The following is a 26472-nucleotide window of genomic DNA, read 5'->3' as shown; positions in this document are numbered from 1 at the left end:
AGCAGTTAGTACGACAAAAACTAGCAAAACTCAAAAAATAACATCGTGAAATTCATAAAAAGCTAGCTCAAGCTATAAACTGAAACAATGAACTCAATTAATGTAGGCATTCTTAGCAACAGACAAGACCTGTCATTAATGAGACTAAGACATCAGACAAAAATGTGAAAAAAACTCGCAAGCTTAAAAATTTGATAAAAGTTTCCTGAAAACAGTTAATGTCAAAGTCAAAGAAAGCAACAGCATTGAACTGAAACAAAAAACGAATTGAAATGAACAACATTAGCAACCTATGAGACCCGTCTTTAATTATATTAAGTAATAAGATAACTAATTAAAGCAGAGCAAATGCTCCCAAAAATCGTAAAGTCAATGAAAATGTTAGGGATAAAATAGTGTCAAAGTCGCGTAAATTACTAGACTTGAACTCAAGCATTTGATCAGGTTCATTTATCTGTAGTTAAGACCTGTCAAAAATGATTACAAGTGATCAGAAAACAGAAATACTATTAAAAACGGGACTAAATTCACTTTTATGACAATAAAAAACGTTAAAGTCATAAAAAGCATTAACTGCCCGATAATGAAATGAAGTAATTTCAAACAGGCGCAATTAGAACTCGTGTGCGTCATATTAACAGTACTCAAGAGAAGAAGAACTGAAATAAAGAAGTCGAATTGACGCACGTGAAAAAAATCCCTCTAAAAACTGAAAATTTGTGCAATTAACAAATTCTCACTCAACTTTAAAGGTATTTGGATTAAAAAAAACCACGCATCAAACCTGCTCGCTTTTTCGCTCTCTTTAATACTCCAGCGTAATCAAAATCGTCACTCTAATTTGAGTAGTCATTGACGTGAAAAAGCCAAAAAAAAACGTGTGCACAGATCTTACAAAAAAGACAGCACACCAATACAATCCAAATACTTTGGATTATAAAGAAAAGATCAGCATAACTCCTCTTCGAGTCGTAAAAAAGAGAGCAGGCCAATACAATTCAAATTCTTTGAATTGTAAAAAGACAGCATACCAATACAATCCAAATACTTTGAACAGTAAAAAAGAAGAGCACCTAAATAGCCGTTGAGAGGCTGACGGCGGCTATAAATAACATTTATATATTATGCTCTAATCGCATTTCATTTTATGGCCGTGTTTGAAAAAGAAAAAACTCTTGAATGAATAATTGTGGATAAAAATGGCCTACAAAACTCGGTACTCCTAATTATTGTTTTCTTTAATTTAGCACGAGGTCTATATTATACATCTTGGACTGAACAGACATCTTGGCAATCTCAGTTAAATACATGAAAATATAGCTGGCAGATTGCCAGAAAATAGCCGCAATAGCGTTGTAGATCTGCAGTCTCAAAAACAATAAAAAAGACTAAATAAATATTCTTTTCATTGAAGGCTGAGATGCTATATTTTGATTACGAATCTTTATGTTATTGCTGCCTCTATTAGCTGCTCTCAAATAACCTTCATTTAGAGTGACACACATTCATTTGACCTTATCTCTTTGAATTAAAATAAATAAAAGTCAATTTCAAAGGAAGGAAGTCATTTTTAAGAGTGAGGCAAGTCACGTGTGACCCAAAAATTTAATCACGCTAATGAACAAAAAAACTCGCTCCACTAAGAACGAAAAATGACGTCACGCACGCAATTCAGTTGAATTGAATTGCATGAACGAATGAACAAAAAGCAGATTTGAAGTGGTTGTGACATCATACGTTCGTAACAAAAATCTTGACGACGAAATAAAAAAAACATAGCAGGACAAGTCCTGACGTACAATTCAAAGAATTTTCATCGACTAAACAAAAAACTAGACCAAGAACGAACTATTAGTGAAATGGGAAAACCATTTCTAAAAAAATCAGATAACAAAACAAAAAAGAACAGATAATCAATGTCAAAATACCGCTAGCGAGAACAAAAAACAACTAGAGAGAAATATAAATTTGATTCTAACAAAAAAACTATGCCTATAATGAACTATGAATGGATTGAGAAAACCACTTAGAGAAAGTTCGATCCAAAAAACTGAAAAAAAACAGTAAAAACCAAAGTGAAATTGCCGCATGTGAACAAAAAACCCACTAGCGAGAAAGCGAAATTTTGTTTAAAAGCCCCTAACTAACATAAATCTTATTCTATTGAGTGACCACGATATCTAACATAGTTCTTAACCTACTGAATAACACTAATCACTTTAAAACAAGAAAATGAAAAAGAATGAAGTATCTGACCAGAAAAGACGATAAAGCATGTGATAAAAATTTCACATTCTCATGGCAAAAACTCATGCGATACGTTTAGTTTTATTTCGTTGAAGTCTGCAAATTGAGAGAAAAACTAACACAAAACGTTCAAGTGGAGAAAACGGAAGTAAGAGAAAGGAAATGAAGAACGCAATTAATCTCTGTAAAAATGCAACAAAATTTAGCCACAAATTGTGGACCAACTAAAATTATGCTGAATCCAAATCAATATTTTAAAAAAACTTTCAATACTTCTTCTGGTCAAGCGTCCACCAATCCAAAACATTATCGATTTAAAAAAGTAAAAACGAAGAACAAAAAAAACTAGAAATTTGTAAAATCTGTCATTGAAAACTGCACTAAATAAATTTCAACATTACCTCTAGAAAGGTTCCTATTAAAAACTAGAACAGTAAAAAGTAGCAAAAAGCACACAATCAGAGGATTTCAGCAAAAATAAACAAAAAACGAAAATTCGGAGAAATCGTCATAAAATTTAATCAATTATTGTTAACAAAAAGACTCAAACAAATACCAAAACCATCAACATGCATCAAACAACTAATTTGGATTATAGGCATCCCCAAATACTATAAAAACTTGAACACAAAGGGCATTTAAAAACAACCTGAAACAAAATCTAAATTATGCATTTTTTGATTTCACGAGAGCACATAGAGGCAAAAAACGTTCATTGGAGCCAATAAAGTATTGAAAAGCTCCCAAAAGAATAGGCAAGCAGAATAGGTTAAGAAATTTTTCTAAGATTAGATAAAAAAAACGAAAAACAGCAAAAAATTGAGAAATATAATTAAAAATTTATCAGTTTATTGTCATTTTTTCTAACAAAAAAATCGTTTAATACCAATGAAACTGCAATCACCTGGCATCTTCAGACTCCATAACTAATATGCGTCTATTCAAAGTCCATACAAAGCAGTATAACGAAACAAAATGCAAAAAATTGCTAAAATTGGCCTAAATTCAGCAAAATAGCTGAAAAACCTGCAAAATGGTATGAAAATCATATTAATGACCAGAAACCTACATACCACTATCAAAACAACCCTAAAATTAACGCAATATCATAATCAACCTTCTAAACCAAAAAATAAACAAAAAAGGTTTTAAAAAGCCGCACGTAAACACAAAATTTCGCTCGCTTACAGAATTTTTTTTTTTTCACACCTCAATTTCTCGCTCTCTCGAAAACAGCGGAATGAACAAAAAACCACTCTCTTTTCGCTCCACTTTTCAATTTTGTTCAAGACTAAAACCACTACAAAAATTTTCACGCGCTCCATTTCCTGCTTCAAAATTCAATCCAACTAAAGTGATTAAAAAAGGACTCCAATACTCCTCTTCGAGTCGTAAAAAGACAAAGAGAAGGCCAATAATAGCCCCAGCTATCGCTGTGCGGCTATTAAACAGAAAACTGGCGTCAGTAGCAATAGCCCTCACTTCACCAATGAAAAGACAGTTAAGATACAGCAATAATGGAAACCAGATAATTAATACAATATATTGACACACAAGTCCAATGGAAGCAATTTTAAAAAAAAGCTTTAAACTCACGTTTGAGAGGGAGTTTTCTTTGAATAGAAAAATCAAATTAACAAAAAATGTCAAATGCCGTCTTTGAATATATATAATGCAGAATTATTACAATTTTAATCGTACCCATCAAATTTAGCGGCTGCGTTGAGCTTTGATATCTCTTTGAATGTAAGGTCTTGAACCTTGCCTGTCCCATCTGTTGTCCGATCCACAGTTTCGTCGTGAATCACAACAGCCACTTTGTCTCGGGTCAATTGCACATCAAGCTCTACTCCGTCAAATCCATTGAAAGCCGCCTAAACAACAGATTTTGTATCACAATTAAAAAATGTACTGTACATTTTGACCGATCACTGGAAGCAGTTGCTATTCGTTGCCATACAACATCATTTGTACCAAGATATGATCTAGTTCAAAATATTATAACCAAATCCACTGCATATTTGGTACAGTGGTTTGATCACTTTCCCATCGTTGCGGTTTGATCGTCACTTTCCCAACTATATGTCGTCGCTAACTGTAATGATAAAACCTGCACCGGCAATTAAGACTGAAGAAAACTATTTGAAGTTATTATCACATAAGGGGTCTCGGTAGAGTGGATTCGCACAATATGTTCTCACCCCACCTTTTGACTTAATTCTCTAACAAACGAGGAAGAGACAGGACAACTTCAAAAATTCACATACTGTTCGAAAAAAATGTACGAATCAAGCCAGTAGATGAAATAGATCAAGTCACGTTACAGGGCCGACGAGACGGCCATTAATGAACCTAAGAAAAAAGAAAAACAAATTAGCTTGTACTTTACTAGAAAGCACATGAGACAACTTTCAAATAACAAATATAGCCGGTAAATTGCTGGAAAGTCCCCGCCATTGAAGCGCTTGATGAACATCACGAGTGAAACAGAAGAAAAAGGATAGAAAGAAATTGACCAAACATTTGTTCTGTTTTTTGTGTGTTAAAAAGTGTTACTTAATACTAATGTCAGCTAGCAATCACTCGTAGTAATAACTAGTAATGAACTTTGATAACCTAATGCTCTATGACTTAATGACCGGCCTTTATCGGTTCATCCCGTTTCTTTTGATTTTGCTCGTTTTACATTGACTGTATTCACCACATTACGTAATTCAATACGTGAAAGAATTTAAAATCGATTTAGTTGAAACAGTAAGTCAGAAGTCAAGCGTGAAAATTGTGACTTACGTAAAACGAAGCCGTGATCAAAAGGTGAAGCGAAAAGGAGAGCGCTTAAATAATAGTCATTGAGAGGATGACGTCGACTATTAAAAATACTAAATTGATTCGGATGTATATATTTCGGAGCCAATGGGGCCTCTAATTACTGTGACTGAGTCAAAATACTATAAAATAAACACTATAAAATATGAGTTCAATTCAGTACCGTCTGCCAGTGTTGAATTTAGTATGTTCTTCGTACTGGAAAAGGACAAAAACAGGAAATCAAATAAAATTTGCGATTTAACTAAAACCAAAACTAAAACTAAATGCAATAAAACAATAAACTATTAACAAAACAGATAACTCGTTCATTTGGTCCTCAAAAAGGGACTATGTGAAAAGACCATAAACGATGACCAGTACGCTAATAACCTTAAACATTACACAGATTCAATTGGAACTGAAAGCCAATGTGATCTACCATTAATATGATGTGACAAGACGGAAAAAACTAAAAAAATAGTTAGATTCAAAAAGTCGAACATTTTATGAAAAACTCGTAATATCAAAGCAATAAAAACAATAGTCAAAACAGGAAACCTAGATGTCAGGTGTTTGCCCCAGGCGGTATGTTGAGAGTAATTAGTTTTGGTTGTCCTCGCAGGCGTTTTAGCCGTTTTCATTATCTTGTTGTGAGTGAGTAGCAAAGAATGTGGTAGCGCCCGTTGGGCGCTAACACGCTGTCGCACCTTGGACAAAAGTACGCATTGAGCTAGCAAAAGTTTGGAAACCAACTCTCTCAAGGATGGCAAGAAAATAGGGGCATGATGTGGTGCAAGCCCCACATGCATGCCCAGTGTAGTTTTCTAGCGAAAGTATACAAAAATGTTCATCGGTTCCAAAAATTGAAAATTTTTAAATTTTTGTTGAAAATTTTGCATTTTCATAAGGCCCAAAAGCACTTAAATTGAGAGAATTAGGTCTGGGAATAGGTGACATTTTTTTTCTAGATCAAAGAAAAATTTTCACAATTTTCAATTTTTGCACTTAGAAAAATTTCAAAAAAAATGCAATTTTGGGTACAAAATTGAAGTTTTTTAATTAAAATTTCCCCAAAAATCAGAATACTCTTGTCTTTATTTAAATACAGGTCCAACTATAGGCCATAGGGTTTCTAATTAACCTTTACAGAAGATTGCTAAAGGTTATGGTTTGAAAGGTAGAGGTTTAGAAAAACTGTCGAAAAAACGAAAAAAAAATTGGAAAAAATTATGTTTTTTTAACTTTTTTCAAAATCTGTAAATTTTTTCACCAAAACACCCTTATTACAACCGACGTGATCTTCCACGGCAGACAAACTTCCCTATTATGAAAAAAGTGAAAAAATTAAAATTTTGGGAGAAAAGTACAAAAATTTGAAAAAACGCATAAAAATGGGTCAAAATTATACTTTTTCTGAAAAACTGGAAAAAGTTAGCAGAAAACTGTTTACGTGGACCCGACTGCAACTAAAATTTATCATAATTCACCCTTATGAAAAAAGACGTAAAAATTAACACAAAAGAAACTAGAGCAAAAAAACCCAAAATTTGGGCAAAATTGAACCCAAAATTTGCCCAAAACCCATGAAGGAGAAGTTCAATCAAAAACTTCACTAAGGGACTTTTCATTTTCTCGGCTATTCGGGGTCGCATGCAAAAATTTGGAGAATTTTATTGAAACAATTTTGAGAAACCCACTTTTATTTTTTTCAGGGTATATAGGTATTTGGTTTTAGACCGGCCGGGGCCCCGACCCCACCCTACCGTATTTTTGATGCAAAGGGCGACCACCTAGAATCATTAGTGGCCCCCCTGAGGGCCACGAGTTTTTGGTTAATAGTTCCTATCATCAGTCTGCTACGCATCTGCTGCGCATTTCGCGCTCATGCAGATCAGAGCATATTGGCAGTGCCCTTCGGGCACTGTCAGCATAATTCCCCTCTAAGTAGATTGGAGCCTAACTTTTTCAAAACATTGAAGACTTCAATACTCTAGGTAGAAGGAGTGATTGTAGGGGGCATTTGGGATTTTCAGTGTGGGCTTTTTGTGGGGTCAAGCCCCACAAAAAATGCCCACAATTTTTTTGAAGATTTCGGATCAAAATCCTATGTCTAAAAAGTCGAAATTTAGAATTTTTATATTTGGGTCGGAAAACTGTGCAAATCGATGTATTTTGGTCTCAGGAGTGTGGGAAAACAGTTTTTTTGACCGAAAACTAATTTTAAAATTTTTCGATTTTCGGACTTAGAAAAATTTCAAAATTTTTTGAAAAAATTATCGAATTTTTTTCGATTTTTTTTTCAAATTTTTCAAATTTTTGCCCGTTTTTTGCAATTTTTTATAATCTGCGCCAATTATTAACTCACTTGGAGCTCTACTGGACCTTACAGAACATGTCTAGCGTTATTGGTTGAGGAGATAAAAGGTTTCAAAAATCAACAAAAATTCAACTTTTTTGGACAAATTTTCTCTAATAACTTCTTTTTGAGTCATTTTTGGACCCTAATACCCTTACAATTATAAACGTATTTTTTGACGCCAGACATTTTGTTTCATGATAAAGGAGGGTCAAAAGTCAACTGTTTTTGAGAAAACGCCAAAAAAATGAAAATTTTGACAAAAATCATGACTTTTCAAAAAATTTTGACTTTTGTGACTTCTGATTTTCTTGCCTTTTTAGAGACCCCTATCTTTGCCTGATAAATGACCCTTTATTGATGGGGGCCAAAAAAGTTCGAAAAATTGGACTTTTTGGCATTTTTTTTGAAAAAGTCGAAAATTGACCCCCCCAACCTGCTCAAAAGTCAATGAAGGAGTGCTTCAATCAAGAAAGTCACTAAGGGACTTCTCATTTTCTCGCCAATTCATGGCCGCATGCAAAAAATTAGAAAAAGTTACTGGATAGTTTTCGAGAACATGCACGGAGGTCCCGGTCCGGTGATATATGGAACAACTACTAGAACCGGGCAGGGCCCCTACCCCGCCCTACCGGATAACTAATGCAAAAACAGCGACCACCTAGGGGGCAGGCGTGGCCCTGGGTCAGGAGTTTGCCCTGAATCAGGAGTTTTCAACTTAGCTTGTTCCGTATTTGAGTTTTTTTTATTCACTTAGTACATTTGCTCGTTATCTGGCAGTGCCCTTCGGGCACTGAATTTGGTGATAACATTGTACAATTCAATTTTTTTTCAGTTCATTCGGTTTTCCAGAGGACTTCAGGACTGAGGCCAAAGAAGTATATCGAATTTCAGTTCATCAGTGTGAGCATTTTGTGGGGACGAGCCCCACAAAATTTGCTCCCAATTTTTTTTTAATTTTTGGAAAAAATTCTAAGTCCAAAAAAATCGAAAAATTTTTTTTCGATTTTGGGTCAAAAAACTATGCAGATCGATATAATTTGGTCTCAGGCGTACGGCAAAATAGTTTTTTTGTCCAAAAATAAATTTTAAAAAAATTCGATTTTTGGACTTAGAAAATTTTCAAAAATTTTTTCAAAAAAATGTTAAATTTTTCCAATTTTTTTTTTCAAAAATTTTGAATTTTTAGTTATTTTTTGCAAAATTTTAGATCTCGAACGCATTATTAACTCACTTGGAGAGCTCCTGGGACATACAGAAGGTCTCTAAGTTCTCTCCACTTGGCGTGGTAACCCTTTGAAATAGGCCCCAAAATCATCCAAAAAATGTAAATTTTTGTCATTTTCCACCTTTTCTTTTGATTTTTGTGAAAAGTTATGCTTCATAGACCCCCATTATTTTTCGCTGACAGTCGTTTTTGTCCCTGATAACTACCCCCAAAAAATCCAAGGAAATTGCTGTTTTAGGAAAAAAGTCGTTTTTGCGCGAAAATTGGTCACCCAGATCTCAAATTGGGTTAATATTTTTCTAGTGCAATTTTTTGCCAGTGTTCCCCCCTCGGGGAGTGTAAAAACTTTTACCAGGGTTGGGGGACACAAAAATTCCAAAAAGTTGACGAAAAAGTCAAAAAATCGAAATTTTTACCATTTTGACCCCCCCAACTTGGCCAAAAAGTCAATGAAGGAGTGATTCAATCGAAAAGTTCACTAAAGGACTTTTCTTAATCTCGCCGATTCCAGGTCACATGCAAAAAATTAGAAAAATCTATTGAAGAGATTCCGAGAACCCGGTCGTTTTCAAAGGAAGGTATATATAGGTAACAAATACTAGGAACCGGGCAGGGCCCCTACCCCGCCCTAACGGATTAATTATGCACATACAGCGGCCACCTAGGGGGCAGGCGTGGCCACTGTCAGGTGTTTGCCTCTGGTCAGGTGTTTCTCTTTCATCGGCGAGGCCATTTTTCTATTTTTTGTTATGTCGGATTAAAAATTTTTTATCTGGCAGTGCACTTCGGGCACTCACAGCAGTTGTATACTGTAGCCAATCTTTCAGAAGGAAACCAATTATCATTGGAACCCTGCTCCTCATCACATAACCTTATTCGTCCTTTTATCGTCATGGGAGGGCATGTTGTGTGTGCAAGCACCAGAAAACATGCCCTAATTCTTATAAAAAGAAAAAGTATTTCAAAAAAATACAAGTGCGAAAAATGAAAATTTTTATTTTTTGAATTTTGACATAAATCTTTTTGAATTTGAGGTCCAAAATCCGTATACATACGTTAGGGGGTCTGAATTTTAGATTTTTGTCATAAAAAAATTTTTCGGAACTAAGTTTTATTGGAGTTTTTGTTTCTGTCATTTGCCTGCTTTTGTAACAAATTCGTTGACCAACTGGGTTTTTCAGAATCCTATAATTGTTTCTATATTACCAGTAAAAATTTTTGCAGACTTTATTCGAGCCCCAACATAAAGTCTTTTGAGGTGCCCGCATGCTAAAATGAGAATTCAATGACCCATATCTTTTTTACGACAAACAAATTCTATCTTGAGCACATTGCTGATTAACAGGTAAGTTTTAAAATCAAATGTTCCACTAAAAATCCTGCAACGGCAGATCCAGTAGCAGAGCTTCATTTCCTACTGTTGTCAGTAAATTTTATCAGCGAGAGTTTGTTCTGGTGTATCTGAGATATCACTATTCATTTCCAGTTACTATCATAATTGCCGTTGAGAAGCATATCAATCTACCAAAACAGTTTTTCTTTGCAATACAAATATTTATACGCTCAGAAGATATTAAGTAAAAACAAGCAGTATAACTTCAGTGAGCACGAATCCGATTGAACAATTCCTTAAGCCAAAATGTCATGGTATTTGTTGTATACTGTCTTCTAAGAGTCCCATGGGGAAGATTTAATGATTTCATTGTTTCTCTTGTGTTCCGAAGAACGTCTATCACCTTTGAAGAGAAAGAAATCTCCCCCAACGTTCCAGTTCTTGATTATGTGGTTTTGACACTAGCCGTACCGGGTACAAATAAAGGACTAAAACAACGTATTTTTATCTGATATCCTCGAAGGGCTGTTTCTCGGGGGACAAGCCCCCTCGACAGCCCCCTTTTTGTAAGAATTTGACTAGTAAAAAAAACCACAAAGGATGATATTTTTAGAACTTTCTACGGTGTTAAAAGTTGTGACAAATTGAGATAAGAGAATGAGAAAGAATTATGCATGTTTTACTCGTTTAAGATTTTTTTTCAAAAAGATCAGCCAGTTGATTTGGAAAACAATAGTATTGAACGAGATCATGGAAACTGGATTACAAAGCGCTATCGCTTTTCATATTAGTTTTCCTGAGACATGATTTAGGCTATTGATACAATTTTAATTTATTAAACTCACAGAAACGTTTACGAATAAAATAAACGAGCACTTAGCAATTGTTGTGACAGTCTATGCAAACTCTTTTGCCAAAGTTGCAAGAAATAACTGCGACAATGAGAGAAATACCTTGAAGTTAAACGTAGAGTTATCATAGAAGTTATCATAGAAACTCACTTGCTGTCATATACATAGAGCAAATAACCGCAAAAATCTTTACCTTGTTTCTCTTATGTTAGATGATTTTTTTCAGCATAGTTCTATTTTAATCTCTGTTGCTGTGGATATGAAAGAAAAAGTAGGGCCGATGTTTTCAGAAGCTGTTCAAACTCCTAAAAACTCTTCGAAGTTCTCATTGTCTAATTCACATCCTCAAAAAGCTTTGACTAATTTTGCTCCGCCTGCTGAAACGTTGCAGCTATATGATATCGCTTTAAAAAACGAATGAACTGTAACAAGATCTCGTTGTCATTTTGTTTGTGAAACCGACGTTATTTTTTAAATATGTACCCAAATAAATCAAACAGTTTTGTTCTCCTTAAGATCCGCCTTAACGATCCATTGAATTTACCTATTACCTAAATTGCCTTTGCAAATTCTAACCAAGAATCTTAACACAATGTTTAGACAAAACATTCTTTAAATGTAATTTAAATTCTGAAATCAATTGTTTTGGAGTCCTTAAAAATTTTGTCCTGTCTCAGCTGTCTGGTTTCTCAGTTTTTTAATCCAAATCAACTCGTGGCTAAATTTTTGTAAATATGGGCAACATGAGTAAATTTTTCCAGATCAAAAAGCAAAGCACTACTAATTTTGATTATCATTCTCAATTTTCACACTGTGTTTTCCGTTTTCAACAAAACCTTTAAAAATGATTTTAAAAATAATTTTTCATTAGCTCTTGTATCTGACATTATTTAAAACTGATTGCAACTGACTGAACACAAACATTGATGTTTTTGACATTTTAAAAAGAAAACCCCGGATGATAATTAATTGGCTTTGATAGCAGACAGATTTATGAGGAAACATAGAGCTAAGTCTTTTACTGAGACTTATCAAAAATTTGAAAAAAGCTACTTTTTTCAAGAAATCTAGACACATTTTTATCTGAGTAAAGACGTGTCAAAAACACAGAAAAAAACCTTCTGTCATGAACACTGATTATTGATAAACAAAAAAAATTCTCACAAACGTCCTTTGGCTGGGAATAAAGCTGTTTGGTTGAGTTCCTTTTACCAAACCTTCAAAATTCCATTTCGTGGTTTTTTTAAAAAAATCGAGGCAGGCCCAAATCGGTTCCAAATACAACTTTTTTGAACCGAATGAAACTTATTTTTAGTTCATGGACTTCAGGAACTCGGGTTTTGTTTAATTATTTCTTCTTGAGTACAACCTATTGATAATTTAGAGAGATAAAAGTGCTTTCATCAGATCTTCATTTTAAACCTTGCTCATTTTGAAATGAAAATTTTGAAACATTGGTAAACAATCATATCATTGTTGATCTTCCAAAACAGATGACGATAGGAGCATCTTTCATTGTAAGTTTCTTAAAACAGCTTAAAGTTTAAAAATTATGAGGCAAAGCGGTCTTTTTCTGTAAATCGCACACAATAATTCAGAGATGTGGAGTGTAATAGAACTATAATTGCAACTCAGCCTGTCATTTGATACTTTGCAAGGTTGGACAAGGAAATGCAGGCGATTGAAAAAAATAAACAGATATAAGTGCAAGGCAACAATTTTAAATGTTCAAACTGAGTTAGGCCTGACAATAATGTAAAAAAAGTTCGGTTACCTGTTAATTTATTTGACTCCAACCGTTGCCTTTTTGGTAGCTAATTTCTGTCAACTACAAATCTGTTTAGAAGAAAGTAATAAAAGAGTCTTTGGTTTGTACCCAACCAGTCTTTCAAAGACTTCTACCAGCCAATATAATAATTGTAAAGACAATCCAATGAAAATAATAAGCAGAGTTTCATCAAAAAGCAATATTTTATGCCGAAAGAAAAATTATTGTCCTAGATTCAGCGTTTTCAAACAAAATAATGCAATCTTTATCAAGGTAGATTTCGGAATAAGGAAAACTTCTGTCGACACATGCTGTATACGCTTGCTAACATTACTTAGCTGTTAAAAATATGAATATTAAGAAAACTTAAAAAAATGTAAAAAAGAAAAAAAAGGCGTCCAAAAAATTTTCTGTTTACTTTGGAAAACATGTATGATAATAGTTATCAATTGTTTCGCAACAAATTATTGTGCTCCTGCCTCAAAAAGACCACGTAGACTACATTAATGCTCTTTTTAAAATCCATTTAGAAATATGAAACACTCAAATTCTGAGTCACGTTTTTCCGAGTATTATTGTTAAGGATAGGCAAAACATTGAAAAATTGGGAAATTATTCGTCACAAATCTGGCTGATGTACAGAAAGGAGACAGGATCTTTTTAGCATTATCTTTTGCCGAGCGTTAGAGAAGAAACAAGTGAATTTTAGCAGTTCAGTTAGTATTTAATAAAAAGTACTATCATCAGAACAAGCTTGCATATTATTTTGCAGAAGATGCTTAACAACTCTCGTTAGAGGAGTGTATGGTCGTTTGTACCTTTAAAACAATTTTTAAGAACTAAATCTTTCGCTTGTTTTGGATTGCTAACGGACGGATATGGCTTTAGTTCGCTTATCGTAAATGTCATCTGTGTGCAAGAAGGCAAAACATATTGCAATTGGTAAATAATTCTGGTTCGAACCATTAACATATTTTGCTAAAACGAATATTTTCAATATGATATAATACAATTTCAAAGATATATTTCAAAGTAATATTTCAATGATATATTTCACGAATATTTCAAAGTGTTATAATTGGGAGCCTGAAGGAAATTAAGGAACCTTAAAGTTTTCATCAACTCTTATAAAAAAAAACAAATGATAGCACTTTAAAAATAAATTTCTAGAGAAATGCAGTCAAATGGTAAAAATGATTGATTAACAAATTTTGCGCTCACAGGTCACGTTTCATTGAAAGACAAAAGCTTGGAAAGCAATCAATTTGATCTTAAGGATTATGTTTTCCAATAAGAAAAAACAAATCAAATCAATTTCATGTTCCTTTGTATTCATCAAGTTGCGAATTGGGTAGGGCGTTATGTTATTTGTTGTCTGTTTATTTTTAATTTTGTTCTTTTTTATTTTTTTTAGAATCCTTCATCCGATTCCTCAGTTCCCAAATTGTTAGTTGGAAGAACAAGTCACAAAAAATACTCAATTTTATTAACAAAAACCAGCAAACTCAATAAACAACACATCTATCTGTTTCTACGTATTAGAAGTTACGAGAGGTGTTTTAAACGAATTTTACAATCCAAGAGATTTCTTTCTTTGACCATCGCAAGTTAAATTATAACTATTGTTACCGAACTCGATAATATGCCAAGTAAAATCAAAACTCATGCTTTATCAAGAAAAGTTGTATTCATAACGGTGAAACATAGAAACTTAATGAAGTGACATTAAAACCTTCCAAAAAATTTAAAAAACGGAAGAACTGATGCAATGAAAATCCAGAGAAATTTTTGTTCTTACTAAAAACTATAAAACTAACTCCAATTAACGTAGTTGGTACAAGAAATCAACGATTTTGAACAAAAATTATGTTTTAATACTCAATCTTAGAAAATTTTTTTAAAAAAATTCAAAATTTTGATGATTATTGGGAGTTTTTCTTGCACATTTTCTATTTTTTTAGTTAATTTCCCGCATACTTTTCGGTTCGGGCCGTTTACTAACTCACTTGGGAATCACCTTCGCTTCACAGAAGGTCTCTAAGTGCTTTGTGCTTAGAGTAAGACCCTTTTGAAATAGGCCCCTAAGTTCCCCGACCAAAAAATTTTTTTGTTACTTTTGATTCATTCTGTCCGGTTTCTTGAAAAGTTGTGCTTATTAGACTCCCGCTACTTAAGACTCCCACGACGGCAGTAACTTTTATTCTTATGTAAATCCACCAAAATATCAAAAAAAAAATCCCAAAAAAAAGAAACTGTTTTTTGACCTCCCCGACCTTGCTAAAAGCGCATCAAAGAAAATTTCAGGCGCAAACTTCATAAAAAGACATTTGTTTAGCGCAGCAAGTAAAAACCACATGCAAAAAATTAACCAATTTTGAATGGAAATTTTTGAAATATAAAAAGAATGCAGCTCCCTTGAAGTTCCCTATAAAGTTATCAGTTCAAAAAAAATTACAAGTGTCGGAAAATTTTTTTTTTAACAAAATGCCATTTCTCTTGACATCTGAGCTCCAAAATACGTCTATATAGGTCAGGGGGTCTGAATTTTTGGTTTTTGGCGTCAAAAATCACTTTTTCTCAACTTTGATTTTTTTCGGACTTAGACGATTTTTTTTGTCAAAAACCAAAATTTAGGCTGCCACAGCTCGTGTTTTATTAACAATTTTTCTTGTTAAAAAACTTCTTTTTATCCGATATTTTTATTTGGTTCAGTCTGTAAGTCACTTACCACGAGGTTGGATTTTACAGACCTCAAAAAAGTTTTTTGGTTCATGATTTATGAGTTATAGAAAACGGTACCAAAATTGAGTAAAAAACGCAAAAAATTTAATTTTGTGCAATTTTTTACTTATGTTTTCAAAAAATTGGCCTTAATATTATAACCCTATTTTTTGACGACAAATACTTTTCATCAAGGCCAATACCCAGGAAAAATGAGATGAACAGTAAAAAATAGTGGTTGGGGGGCAAAAATTGATCAAAAAAATTGACTTTTTGAAAAAAATTGACTTCTGTGACTTCTGATTTTCTTGCATTTTTAGACGTGCCCATTGAGGCTAAACTTTTTGTTCCCTATGAATGTACTATAAAAAACTACAAAAAGTTGGCTGCGGGGATGAAAAAACAATATTCCGCGAAAACGGCTTTTCCCCAACCGACATAGAAAAGGTCTTTTTTTGGTCAATTTTTTCCCGTAGGCTTTCCCCGCCGGCTGTTCCTGGTAATTCCTACGGGCGGTGGGGGGAAAGTTCGGTTTTAATGTTGACATTAAAACCGCCGAAAAATAAAAAAGTGAAAATTTTTGAATTTTTGACCCCCCCAACCTGGCCAAAAGTCCAACTTATAGCGATTCAACGGCCAAAGTCACTAAAGGACTATTTCTTAGAATCGCGATTCATGGCCGTATGCAAAAATTCAGCCATTTCTAACGGAGGGGTTTCGAGAACCCGTCGCGGAGTCTTCATTCTGAATACGTATAGAAGTACTCCGTACTTAGAACGACGAGCGGACGGGGCCCCTCCCCCTGTCCTAACTGAGACGGGATGCACAAGCAGCGGCCATCTAGCTCCGTCAGGAGTTTCGCTTCTCGGCAAGCGGTCAAACTGGGTCAGGTGTTTGCCGCTCATAGTAGTTTGTGTATGCCAAATTGGGGCTGCTGTCCGGTCAAAAACCAAAAAGGCTGATATGCTTTTCACTCAAAGTAAAGATAAGAACGCATAAAATTCGGTCTTTTTGTTATATCATCAAAGTCTACCTGGCCGAGCCGTTCCGGCTCGGGATGAACTTCCAAGGGGCTGCATCATCATTTCCTTCTGTTTAATGTGGGAACTGTCTTCAGGGGCAAGCCCCTCAGCCAGTCCCGATTTTGCCCTATATTGAAAAAATCAGAAATTCGCAAAATTTTCGACATTTTAAAAATACCGTTTTTTCTTTCATTTTTGGCCAAAAAATAGCAGCCAGTAGTAATTTTCGCCCGAGAAGCACGTTTTTGGCATCAAAAATCATTTTTTCGAAAGTCTAATTTTTTTCGGACTTAAGCGTTTTTTGGTCAAATTTTCGAAAAATTGGGTCAAAAATTCAAAAATTTAATTTCATTTTTTCAAAAACTTTTAATTTTTTTGCACTTTTTTTTACTCGCGTGCATTACTAACTACTTGGTTGGCCGACTGCACTTTACAGAACGTCAATAATTCGAATAGGTTAGCGTTAAACACTTTATGAAAAGGACACTTTTGCCCCCCAACCGTCAAAAAAACGATGACCAAAAACAACGTTTAGAGTGCTCCTACGCCAAAACTACACTTCTATGACCCCCACTACTTTTCGACGGCAGACAACTTTCATCATGGAAGTCAAAAGTGAAAAGTCAATCGTTTCCGAGAAAAGTCAAAAATCACGAAAAAATTGTCAAAAATCACGATTTTTTGAAAAATTTTGACTTCTGTCACTTCCGACTTGTCTGCGGGCTATAACTCTCCTACCTGTGCTTGATCGAACCGCGCTTTGAAAAAGTTGAAAATTTTTCAAAAAATTGCTAGCGGGGATGACTTTTCTCAAAAAGTCGGTTTTTGACCCCCCCAACCGGCCAAAAGTGCAATTCACGAGGTTTCAACCAAGATGGGACCATATAAAAAGTCATTTTTTTACCATTTCCAGACCACATGCAAAGTCTCATCAACTTCTGACGGCTCGTTTTCGAGATCGCAAAACTTTTTGCACCCTGGATCCTTAGTTAAAGGAATACTATCTGGCAGGGCCCCTACCCCGCCAATCTGGGGAAAACTTGTTATTTAAATGTGTGAACGCGACCACCTAGGGGGCAGGCGTGGCCCAAATCAGGTGTTGGGTCAGTGAGTCAGGTGTTTGTTGCTAACAATTGTTTGCGCATCTCTTTTGCGGTTGCTGACTGATCATTAGTTATGATGTCTCACTTGACTTTTTGACAAAAAGTAATAAAAATGACAGAATCAGTGTTTTATCTTAACGTAATCTCAGCAATGTTTTCTAAGCCGAGCCGTTCCGGCTCGGATAAAATTTTAAGGGAGCAGAACTGTAATGTCCTTCTATAACACGTGGGGACTGTCTTCAGGGGCAAGCCCCTCCGCCAGTCCCGATTTTGCCTTATATTGAAAAAATCAGAAGTTCGCAAAAATTTCGATATTTTAAAAAAATCGTTTTTTCTTTGATTTTTGGCCAAAAAATAGCAGCCAGTAGTAATTTTCGCCCGAGAAGCACGTTTTTGGCATCAAAAATCAGTTTTTCGAAAATTTGGTTTTTTTCGGACTTAAGCGTTTTTTGGTCAAATTTTCGAAAAATTGGGTCAAAAATTCAAAAAATAAATTTCAATTTTTTCAAAAAATTTTAATTTATTCCCGTTTTTTATTACTCGCGTGCATTATTAACTACTTGGATGACCGACAGGACTTTACAGAACATCAATAGCTCAATTAGGTTAGCACTAAACCCTTTAAGAAAAAGGCACTTTTGCCCCCCAACCGCCAAAAAAATTTTGATCAAAAAGGAGGTTTAGAGTGCTCCTACACAAAAACTACACTTCTCTGACCCCCATTATTTATCAACGGCAGACAACTTTTATCATAGAAGTCACAAGTCAAAAGTCAACCATTTGTGAGAAAATTCATAAAAATGCAAAAAAATGCCAAAAATTGTGATTTTTTGAAAATTTTTGACTTCTGTGACTTCTGACTTCATTGCGCGGTATAACACCCCTACCTGTGCTTGATCAAAGTTTCTTCTGAAAAAAAGTGAAAAAATTTCAAAAAAGTTCGTGCGGGGATGACTTTTCCCAAAAAGTCGCGATTTTACCCCCCCAACTGGCAAAAAGTGCAACAAAGAACACTTTAATCAAGATGAGACCAAAAATTTTGTCAGTTTCTCACCGATTCAGGCCCGCATGCAAATTTTTAGCAATTTCTAACGGGTAGGTTAAAAGATCGTGCGAAAAATTTTGCTTTGGGTCCCGTGATAATGGGATTTACTATGGCCAGGGGCCCCTACCCCTGCCACCACGAATGTATTGATTTTTATGCGAAAAACGCGACCACCTAGGGCGGTCAGGAGTTTCGCCTCTCGGCAAGCGGTCAAACCTATTCAGGTGTTTGCCGCTCACAGTAGTGCCACGCGTTTGCCAAACTGCGGAGACTGCCTGCTCTAAAACAAAAAGTCTGATATGCTTTTCAATCAAACTAAAGATAGGAAAGCACAAAATTCGTTCTCTTTGCCATATCATCAAAGTGTACCTGGCCGAGCCGTTCCGGCTCGGAATGAATTTTCAAGGGGCAGCATCATCATGTCCTTCTGTTTAATGTGGGGACTGTCTTCAGGGACAAGCCCCTCAGCCAGTCCCGATTTTGCCTTATAATGAAAAAATCATAAGATCGCAAAATTTTCAAAACTTTTGAAAAAGCGTTTTTTCTTAGATTTTCTGGCCAAAGAATAGCAGCCAGTAGTAAATTTCACCCGAGAAGCACGTTTTTGGCATCAAAAATCACTTTTTCGAAAGTTTGATTTTTTTCGGACTTAAGCGTTTTTTGGTCAAATTTTCGAAAAATTGCGTCAAAAATTCAAAAATTAAACTTCAATTTTTTGCAAAATTTTTTAATTTTTTGCGTTTTTTATTACTCGTGTGCATTACTAACTACTTGGATGACCGACTGGACTTTACAGAACATCAATAGCTCTTTTAGTTTAGCAGTTAACTCCTTATGAAAAGGGCCCTTGTGCCCCCCAACCGTCAAAAATTTGTTGCTCAAAAATGACGTTTAGAGTGCTCCTACGCCAAAACTACACTTCTGTGACCCCCACTACTTTTCGACGGCAGACAACTTTTATCTTGGAGGTCAAAAGTCAAAAGTCAATCATTTCCGAGAAAAGTCAAAAATCACGAAAAAAATGTCAAAAATCACGATTTTTTTAAAAATTTTAACTTCTATCACTTCCGACTTCTCTGCGCGCTATAACACTTCTACCTGTGCTTGATCGAACTGCAAAACAAAAAAGTTGAAAAATTTTCAAAAAATTGCGGGCGGGGATGACTTTTCTCAAAAAGTCGGTTTTTGACCCCCCCAACCGGCCAAAAGTGCAATTCACGAGATTTCAACCAAGATGGGACCATATACAAAGTCATTTTTTCACCATTTCCAGACCACATGCAAAGTCTCATCAACTTCTGACGGCTCATTTCCGAGATCGCAAAACTTTTTGCACCCTGGATCCTTAGTTAAAGGAATACTATCTGGCAGGGCCCCTACCCCGCCAATCTGGGGAAAACTTGTTATTTAAATGTGCGAACGCGACCACCTAGGGGGCAGGCGTGGCCAGGAGCAGGTGTTTGGTCAATAAGTCAGGGGTTTGTCGCTAACAGTCTTTCGCGAAATCCAATTTGGAGTTCCTGACTGATTATTGGTTATAAGGTCAAACATGACTTTTTGACAAAAAGTAATCAAAACGAGGCGACAAACGACTTTTTTGTTATAACACCATTGCTAACTTGGCCGAGCCGTTCCGGCTCGGATAAAAATTTAAGGGAGCGGCACTGTCAAGTTCTTTTGTGTAACGTGGGGACTGTCTTCAGGGGCAAGCCCCTCAGCCAGTCCCGATTTTGCCTTATAATGAAAAAATCATAAGTCCGCACAATTTTCAAAATTTTCAAAAAAGTGTTTTTTTCTTTGATTTTTGGCCAAAAAATGTCAGCCAGTAGTAATTTTCGCCCGAGAAGCTCATTTTTGGCATCAAAAGTCACTTTTTCGCAAGTTTGATTTGTTTCGGACTTAGGCGTTTTTAGGCCAAATTTTCAAAAAAATGGGTCAAAAAATCAAAAATTTGATTTCGATTTTTTCACAAACTTTTAATTTTTTCGCATTTTTTAGTACTAGCGTGCATTATTAACTACTTGGATGGCTGGCTGGGCTTTACAGAACATCAATAACTCAATTAGGTTAGCACTAAACTCTTTTGGAATAGGGCCATTGTGCCCCCCTACCGTCGAAAATTTTTTGACGTTTAGAGTGATCCTACGCCAAAACTACACTTCTGTGACCCCCACTATTTTTCGACGCTAAACAACTTTTATCATGGATGTCAAAGGTCAAAAGTCAACCATTTCCGAGAAATTTCAAAAATCACGAAAAAATTGTCAAAAATTGTGATTTTTTGAAAAATTTTGACTTCTGTGACTTCTGACATTATTGCGCGGAATAACACCCCTACCTGTGCTGGATCAAAGTTTCTTCTGAAAAAAATTGAAAAAAGTTCAAAAAAGTTCGTGCGGGGATGACTTTTTCCAAAAAGTCGCAAAAAGGGCCATTTTTACCCCCCCAACCGGCAAAAAGTGCAACAAAGAACACTTTAATCAAGATTAGACCAAAAATTTTGTCAGTTTCTCACCGATTCGGGCCCGCATGCAAATTTTTAGCAATTTCTAACGGGTAGGTTAAAAGATCGCGCGAAACTTTTTGCCTTGGGTCCCGTGATAATGGGATTACTATGGCCAGGGGCCCCTACCCCTGCCACCACGAATGAATTGATTTTTATACCGAAAACGCGACCACCTAGGGCTGTCAGGAGTTTCGCCTCTCGGCAAGCGGTCAAACTGGGTCAGGTGTTTGCCGCTCATAGTAGTTTGTGTATGCCAAATTGGGGCTGCTGTCCGGTCAAAAACCAAAAAGGCTGATATGCTTTTCACTCAAAGTAAAGATAAGAACGCATAAAATTCGGTCTTTTTGTTATATCATCAAAGTCTACCTGGCCGAGCCGTTCCGGCTCGGGATGAACTTCCAAGGGGCTGCATCATCATTTCCTTCTGTTTAATGTGGGAACTGTCTTCAGGGGCAAGCCCCTCAGCCAGTCCCGATTTTGCCCTATATTGAAAAAATCAGAAATTCGCAAAATTTTCGACATTTTAAAAATACCGTTTTTTCTTTGATTTTTGGCCAAAAAATAGCAGCCAGTAGTAATTTTCGCCCGAGAAGCACGTTTTTGGCATCAAAAATCATTTTTTCGAAAGTCTAATTTTTTTCGGACTTAAGCGTTTTTTGGTCAAATTTTCGAAAAATTGGGTCAAAAATTCAAAAATTTAATTTCATTTTTTCAAAAACTTTTAATTTTTTTGCACTTTTTTTTACTCGCGTGCATTACTAACTACTTGGTTGGCCGACTGCACTTTACAGAACGTCAATAATTCGAATAGGTTAGCGTTAAACACTTTATGAAAAGGACACTTTTGCCCCCCAACCGTCAAAAAAACGATGACCAAAAACAACGTTTAGAGTGCTCCTACGCCAAAACTACACTTCTATGACCCCCACTACTTTTCGACGGCAGACAACTTTCATCATGGAAGTCAAAAGTGAAGTCAATCGTTTCCGAGAAAAGTCAAAAATCACGAAAAAATTGTCAAAAATCACGATTTTTTGAAAAATTTTGACTTCTGTCACTTCCGACTTGTCTGCGGGCTATAACTCTCCTACCTGTGCTTGATCGAACCGCGCTTTGAAAAAGTTGAAAATTTTTCAAAAAATTGCTAGCGGGGATGACTTTTCTCAAAAAGTCGGTTTTTGACCCCCCCAACCGGCCAAAAGTGCAATTCACGAGGTTTCAACCAAGATGGGACCATATAAAAAGTCATTTTTTTACCATTTCCAGACCACATGCAAAGTCTCATCAACTTCTGACGGCTCGATTTCGAGATCGCAAAACTTTTTGCACCCTGGATCCTTAGTTAAAGGAATACTATCTGGCAGGGCCCCTACCCCGCCAATCTGGGGAAAACTTGTTATTTAAATGTGTGAACGCGACCACCTAGGGCTGTCAGGAGTTTCGCCTCTCGGCAAGCGGTCAACCCTATTCAGGTGTTTTCCGCTCTCAGTAGTGTCACGCGTTTGCCAAACTGCGGAGACTGCCTGCTCTAAAACAAAAAATCTGATATGCTTTTCAATCAAACTAAAGATAGGAAAGCACAAAATTCGTTCTCTTTGCCATATCATCAAAGTGTACCTGGCCGAGCCGTTCCGGCTCGGAATGAATTTTCAAGGGGCAGCATCATCATGTTCTTCTGTTTAATGTGGGGACTGTCTTCAGGGACAAGCCCCTCAGCCAGTCCCGGTTTTGCCTTATAATGAAAAAATCATAAGATCGCAAAATTTTCAAAATTTTTGAAAATGCTTTTTTTCTTAGATTTTTTGGCCAAAAAATATCAGACAGTAGTAATTTTCACCCGAGAAGCACGTTTTTGGCATCAAAAATCACTTTTTCGAAAGTTTGATTTTTTTCGGACTTAAGCGTTTTTTGGTCAAATTTTCGAAAAATTGCGTCAAAAATTCAAAAATTAAATTTTAATTTTTTGCAAAAACTTTTATTTTTTTGCGTTTTTTATTACTCGTGTGCATTACTAACTACTTGGATGACCAACTGGACTTTACAGAACATCAACAGTTCTTTTAGTTTAGCAGTAAACTCCTTATGAAAAGGGCCCTTGTGCCCCCCAACCGTCAAAAATATGTTGCTCGAAAATGACGTTTAGAGTGCTCCTACGCCAAAACTACACTTCTGTGACCCCCACTACTTTTCGACGGCAGACAACTTTTATCTTAGAGGTCAAAAGTCAAAAGTCAATCATTTCCGAGAAAAGTCAAAAATCACGAAAAAAATGTCAAAAATCACGATTTTTTAAAAATTTTTGACTTCTATCACTTCCGACTTCTCTGCGCGCTATAACACTCCTACCTGTGCTTGATCGAACTGCAAAACAAAAAAGTTGAAAAATTTTCAAAAAATTGCGAGCGGGGATGACTTTTCTCAAAAAGTCGGTTTTTGACCCCCCCAACCGGCCAAAAGTGCAATTCACGAGATTTCAACCAAGATGGGACCATATACAAAGTCATTTTTTCACCATTTCCAGACCACATGCAAAGTCTCATCAACTTCTGACGGCTCATTTCCGAGATCGCAAAACTTTTTGCACCCTGGATCCTTAGTTAAAGGAATACTATCTGGCAGGGCCCCTACCCCGCCAATCTGGGGAAAACTTGTTATTTAAATGTGCGAACGCGACCACCTAGGGGGCAGGCGTGGCCAGGAGCAGGTGTTGGGTCAGTGTGTCAGGTGTTTGTTGCTAACAATTGTTTGCGCATCTCTTTTGCGGTTGCTGACTGATCATTAGTTATGATGTCTCACTTGACTTTTTGACAAAAAGTAATAAAAATGACAGAATCAGTGTTATATCTTAACGTAATCTCAGCAATGTTTTCTAAGCCGAGCCGTTCCGGCTCGGATAAAAATTTAAGGGAGCAGAACTGTCATGTCCTTCTATAACACGTGGGGACTGTCTTCAGGGGCAAGCCCCTCAGCCAGTCCCGATTTTGCCCTATATTGAAAAAATCAGAAGTTCGCAAAAATTTCGACATTTTAAAAATACTGTTTTTTCTTTGATTTTCGGCCAAAAAATAGCAGCCAGTAGTAATTTTCGCCCGAGAAGCACGTTTTTGGCATCAAAAATCATTTTTTCGAAAGTTTAATTTTTTTCGGACTTAAGCGTTTTTTGGTCAAATTTTCGAAAAATTGGGTCAAAAATTCAAAAAATAAATTTCAATTTTTTCAAAAAATTTTAATTTATTCCCGTTTTTTATTACTCGCGTGCATTATTAACTACTTGGATGACCGACAGGACTTTACAGAACATCAATAGCTCAATTAGGTTAGCACTAAACCCTTTAAGAAAAGTGCACTTTTGCCGCCCAACCGCCAAAAAAATTTTGATCAAAAATGAGGTTTAGAGTGCTCCTACACAAAAACTACACTTCTGTGACCCCAATTATTTATCGACGACAGACAACTTTTATCATAGAAGTCACAAGTCAAAAGTCAACCATTTGTGAGCAAATTCAAAAAAATGCAAAAAAATGCCAAAAATTGTAATTTTTTGAAAATTTTTGACTTCTGTGACTTCTGACTTCATTGCGCGGTATAACACCCCTACCTGTGCTTGATCAAAGTTTCTTCTGAAAAAAAGTGAAAAAATTTCAAAAAAGTTCGTGCGGGGATGACTTTTCCCAAAAAGTCGCGATTTTACCCCCCCAACTGGCAAAAAGTGCAACAAAGAACACTTTAATCAAGATGAGACCAAAAATTTTGTCAGTTTCTCACCGATTCAGGCCCGCATGCAAATTTTTAGCAATTTCTAACGGGTAGGTTAAAAGATCGTGCGAAAAATTTTGCTTTGGGTCCCGTGATAATGGGATTTACTATGGCCAGGGGCCCCTACCCCTGCCACCACGAATGTATTGATTTTTATGCGAAAAACGCGACCACCTAGCCTTATTAGTGGCCCCTGAGGGCCACTTTTCCCGCTAGTTTTTGTTATTAGCGCTCACGATACTTTAGTGAGGATACCAGTGTTCATCTTACATTTTATTTGTTATCTGGCAGTGCCCTTCGGGCACTATCAGAAATATGTTTTTTTTAGTTCTAAGGTTCTCATAATTTTATTCTCACAATTTTAATTTAGATGATTAGCATTCACATAGAGTCAACACAAGCTGGGATTTTGCCTTTTAGAACGGGCATTTTGTGGGGTCAAGCCCCACAAAAAGTGCCCACATAAAATTTCAAAAATTTGAAAAGAATTGAAGTCCAAAAAATCAAAAAATTTTTTTTCTAAATTTTAGGTCAAAAATTGTAAAAAACGATGTAATTTGGTCTCGGGGGTACGGGAAAACAGTTTTTTTGACCAAAAACTAATTTTAAAAATTTTCGATTTTTGGACTTAGAAAATTTTCAAAATTTTTTTCAAAATTTAGGTAAAAATTTTGAATTTTTTAAACAATTTTTTGCAAAAAGTTGCAATTTTTTCCCCGTTTTCATACCGGCCTACGATTTGTAACTCATTGGCGCCCCAATTGGCTTTTACAGAACCTCGCTACCGTTTTTAGTTCAGGAGAAAACAAGTACTAAAAATGGACAAAAATTCAACTTTTTTTACAAATTTTTTTCAAAAATCTCTTTTTTGAGTAGCTTTCATGAAGAGTCACCCTTACTAGACCCCCACTATTTTTCGACGGCAGACATTTTTTATCATGGGCAACAAAGGTCAAAAGTCAACCATTTTGGAGAAAAAGTCAAAAATCACCAAAAATTGTCAAAAATCATGAAATTTTTCAAAAATTTGACTTCTATCACCCCGGATCTGACTGGTTGCCCAAACGTGCCCGACTCTGCCTAATATTTGACCTTTTATGAAAAAAAAATTTTTTTCTTATAAAAAGTGGGATTTTTTGGCAATTTTTCTCAAAAAGTCAATATCTGACCCCCCCAACCTCTCAAAAAGTGCAACAACGCGAAGTTCAATCAAAAAGTGCCATAAGGAAAAAGTCATTTTTTTGCCGATTCAAGGCCGCATGCAAAAAATTAGAAAAAGTTACTGGATAGTTTTCGAGAACATGCACGGAGGTCCCGGTCCGGTGATATATGGAACAACTACTAGAACCGGGCAGGGCCCCTACCCCGCCCTACCGGATAAATAACGCAAAAACAGCGACCACCTAGCTCCGTCAGGAGTTTCGCCTCTCGGCAAGCGGTCAAACTGGGTCAGGTGTTTGCCGCTCACAGCTGTTTGCGTATGTCAAAAAGGGGCTGCTGTCCGGTAAATACAGAAAAGGCTGATAAGATTTTCTCTCAAAGTAAAGATAAGAACGCATAAAATTCGGTCTTTTTGTTATATCATCAAAGTCTACCTGGCCGAGCCGTTCCGGCTCGGGATGAATTTGCAAGGGGCTGCATCATCATTTCCTTCTGTTTAATGTGGGAACTGTCTTCAGGGGCAAGCCCCTCAGCCAGTCCCGATTTTGCCCTATATTGAAAAAATCA

At 35.9% G+C, this 26472-nt stretch overlaps 1 protein-coding gene across 2 annotated transcripts in view; it reads right to left on the bottom strand.

The window, feature by feature from the left end:
- Positions 1-26472, bottom strand: part of LOC142335248 (glycerophosphodiester phosphodiesterase 1-like) — a 170349-nt gene that overhangs the window by 29307 nt on the left and 114570 nt on the right. For both annotated transcript variants that reach the window (XM_075383665.1, XM_075383666.1), the window contains one exon: positions 3949-4121. In XM_075383665.1, the coding sequence (XP_075239780.1) occupies positions 3949-4121 (173 nt within the window). The remainder of the gene's footprint in view (positions 1-3948; positions 4122-26472) is intronic.

The sequence above is a fragment of the Convolutriloba macropyga genome, chromosome 2 (genome assembly GCF_964194025.1).
Source record: "Convolutriloba macropyga chromosome 2, txConMacr16.3, whole genome shotgun sequence".
Lineage (NCBI taxonomy): Eukaryota > Metazoa > Xenacoelomorpha > Acoela > Convolutidae > Convolutriloba > Convolutriloba macropyga.
The sequence above is the reverse complement of the archived record's forward strand: the minus strand, read 5'-3'. Positions and strand labels throughout refer to the sequence as shown.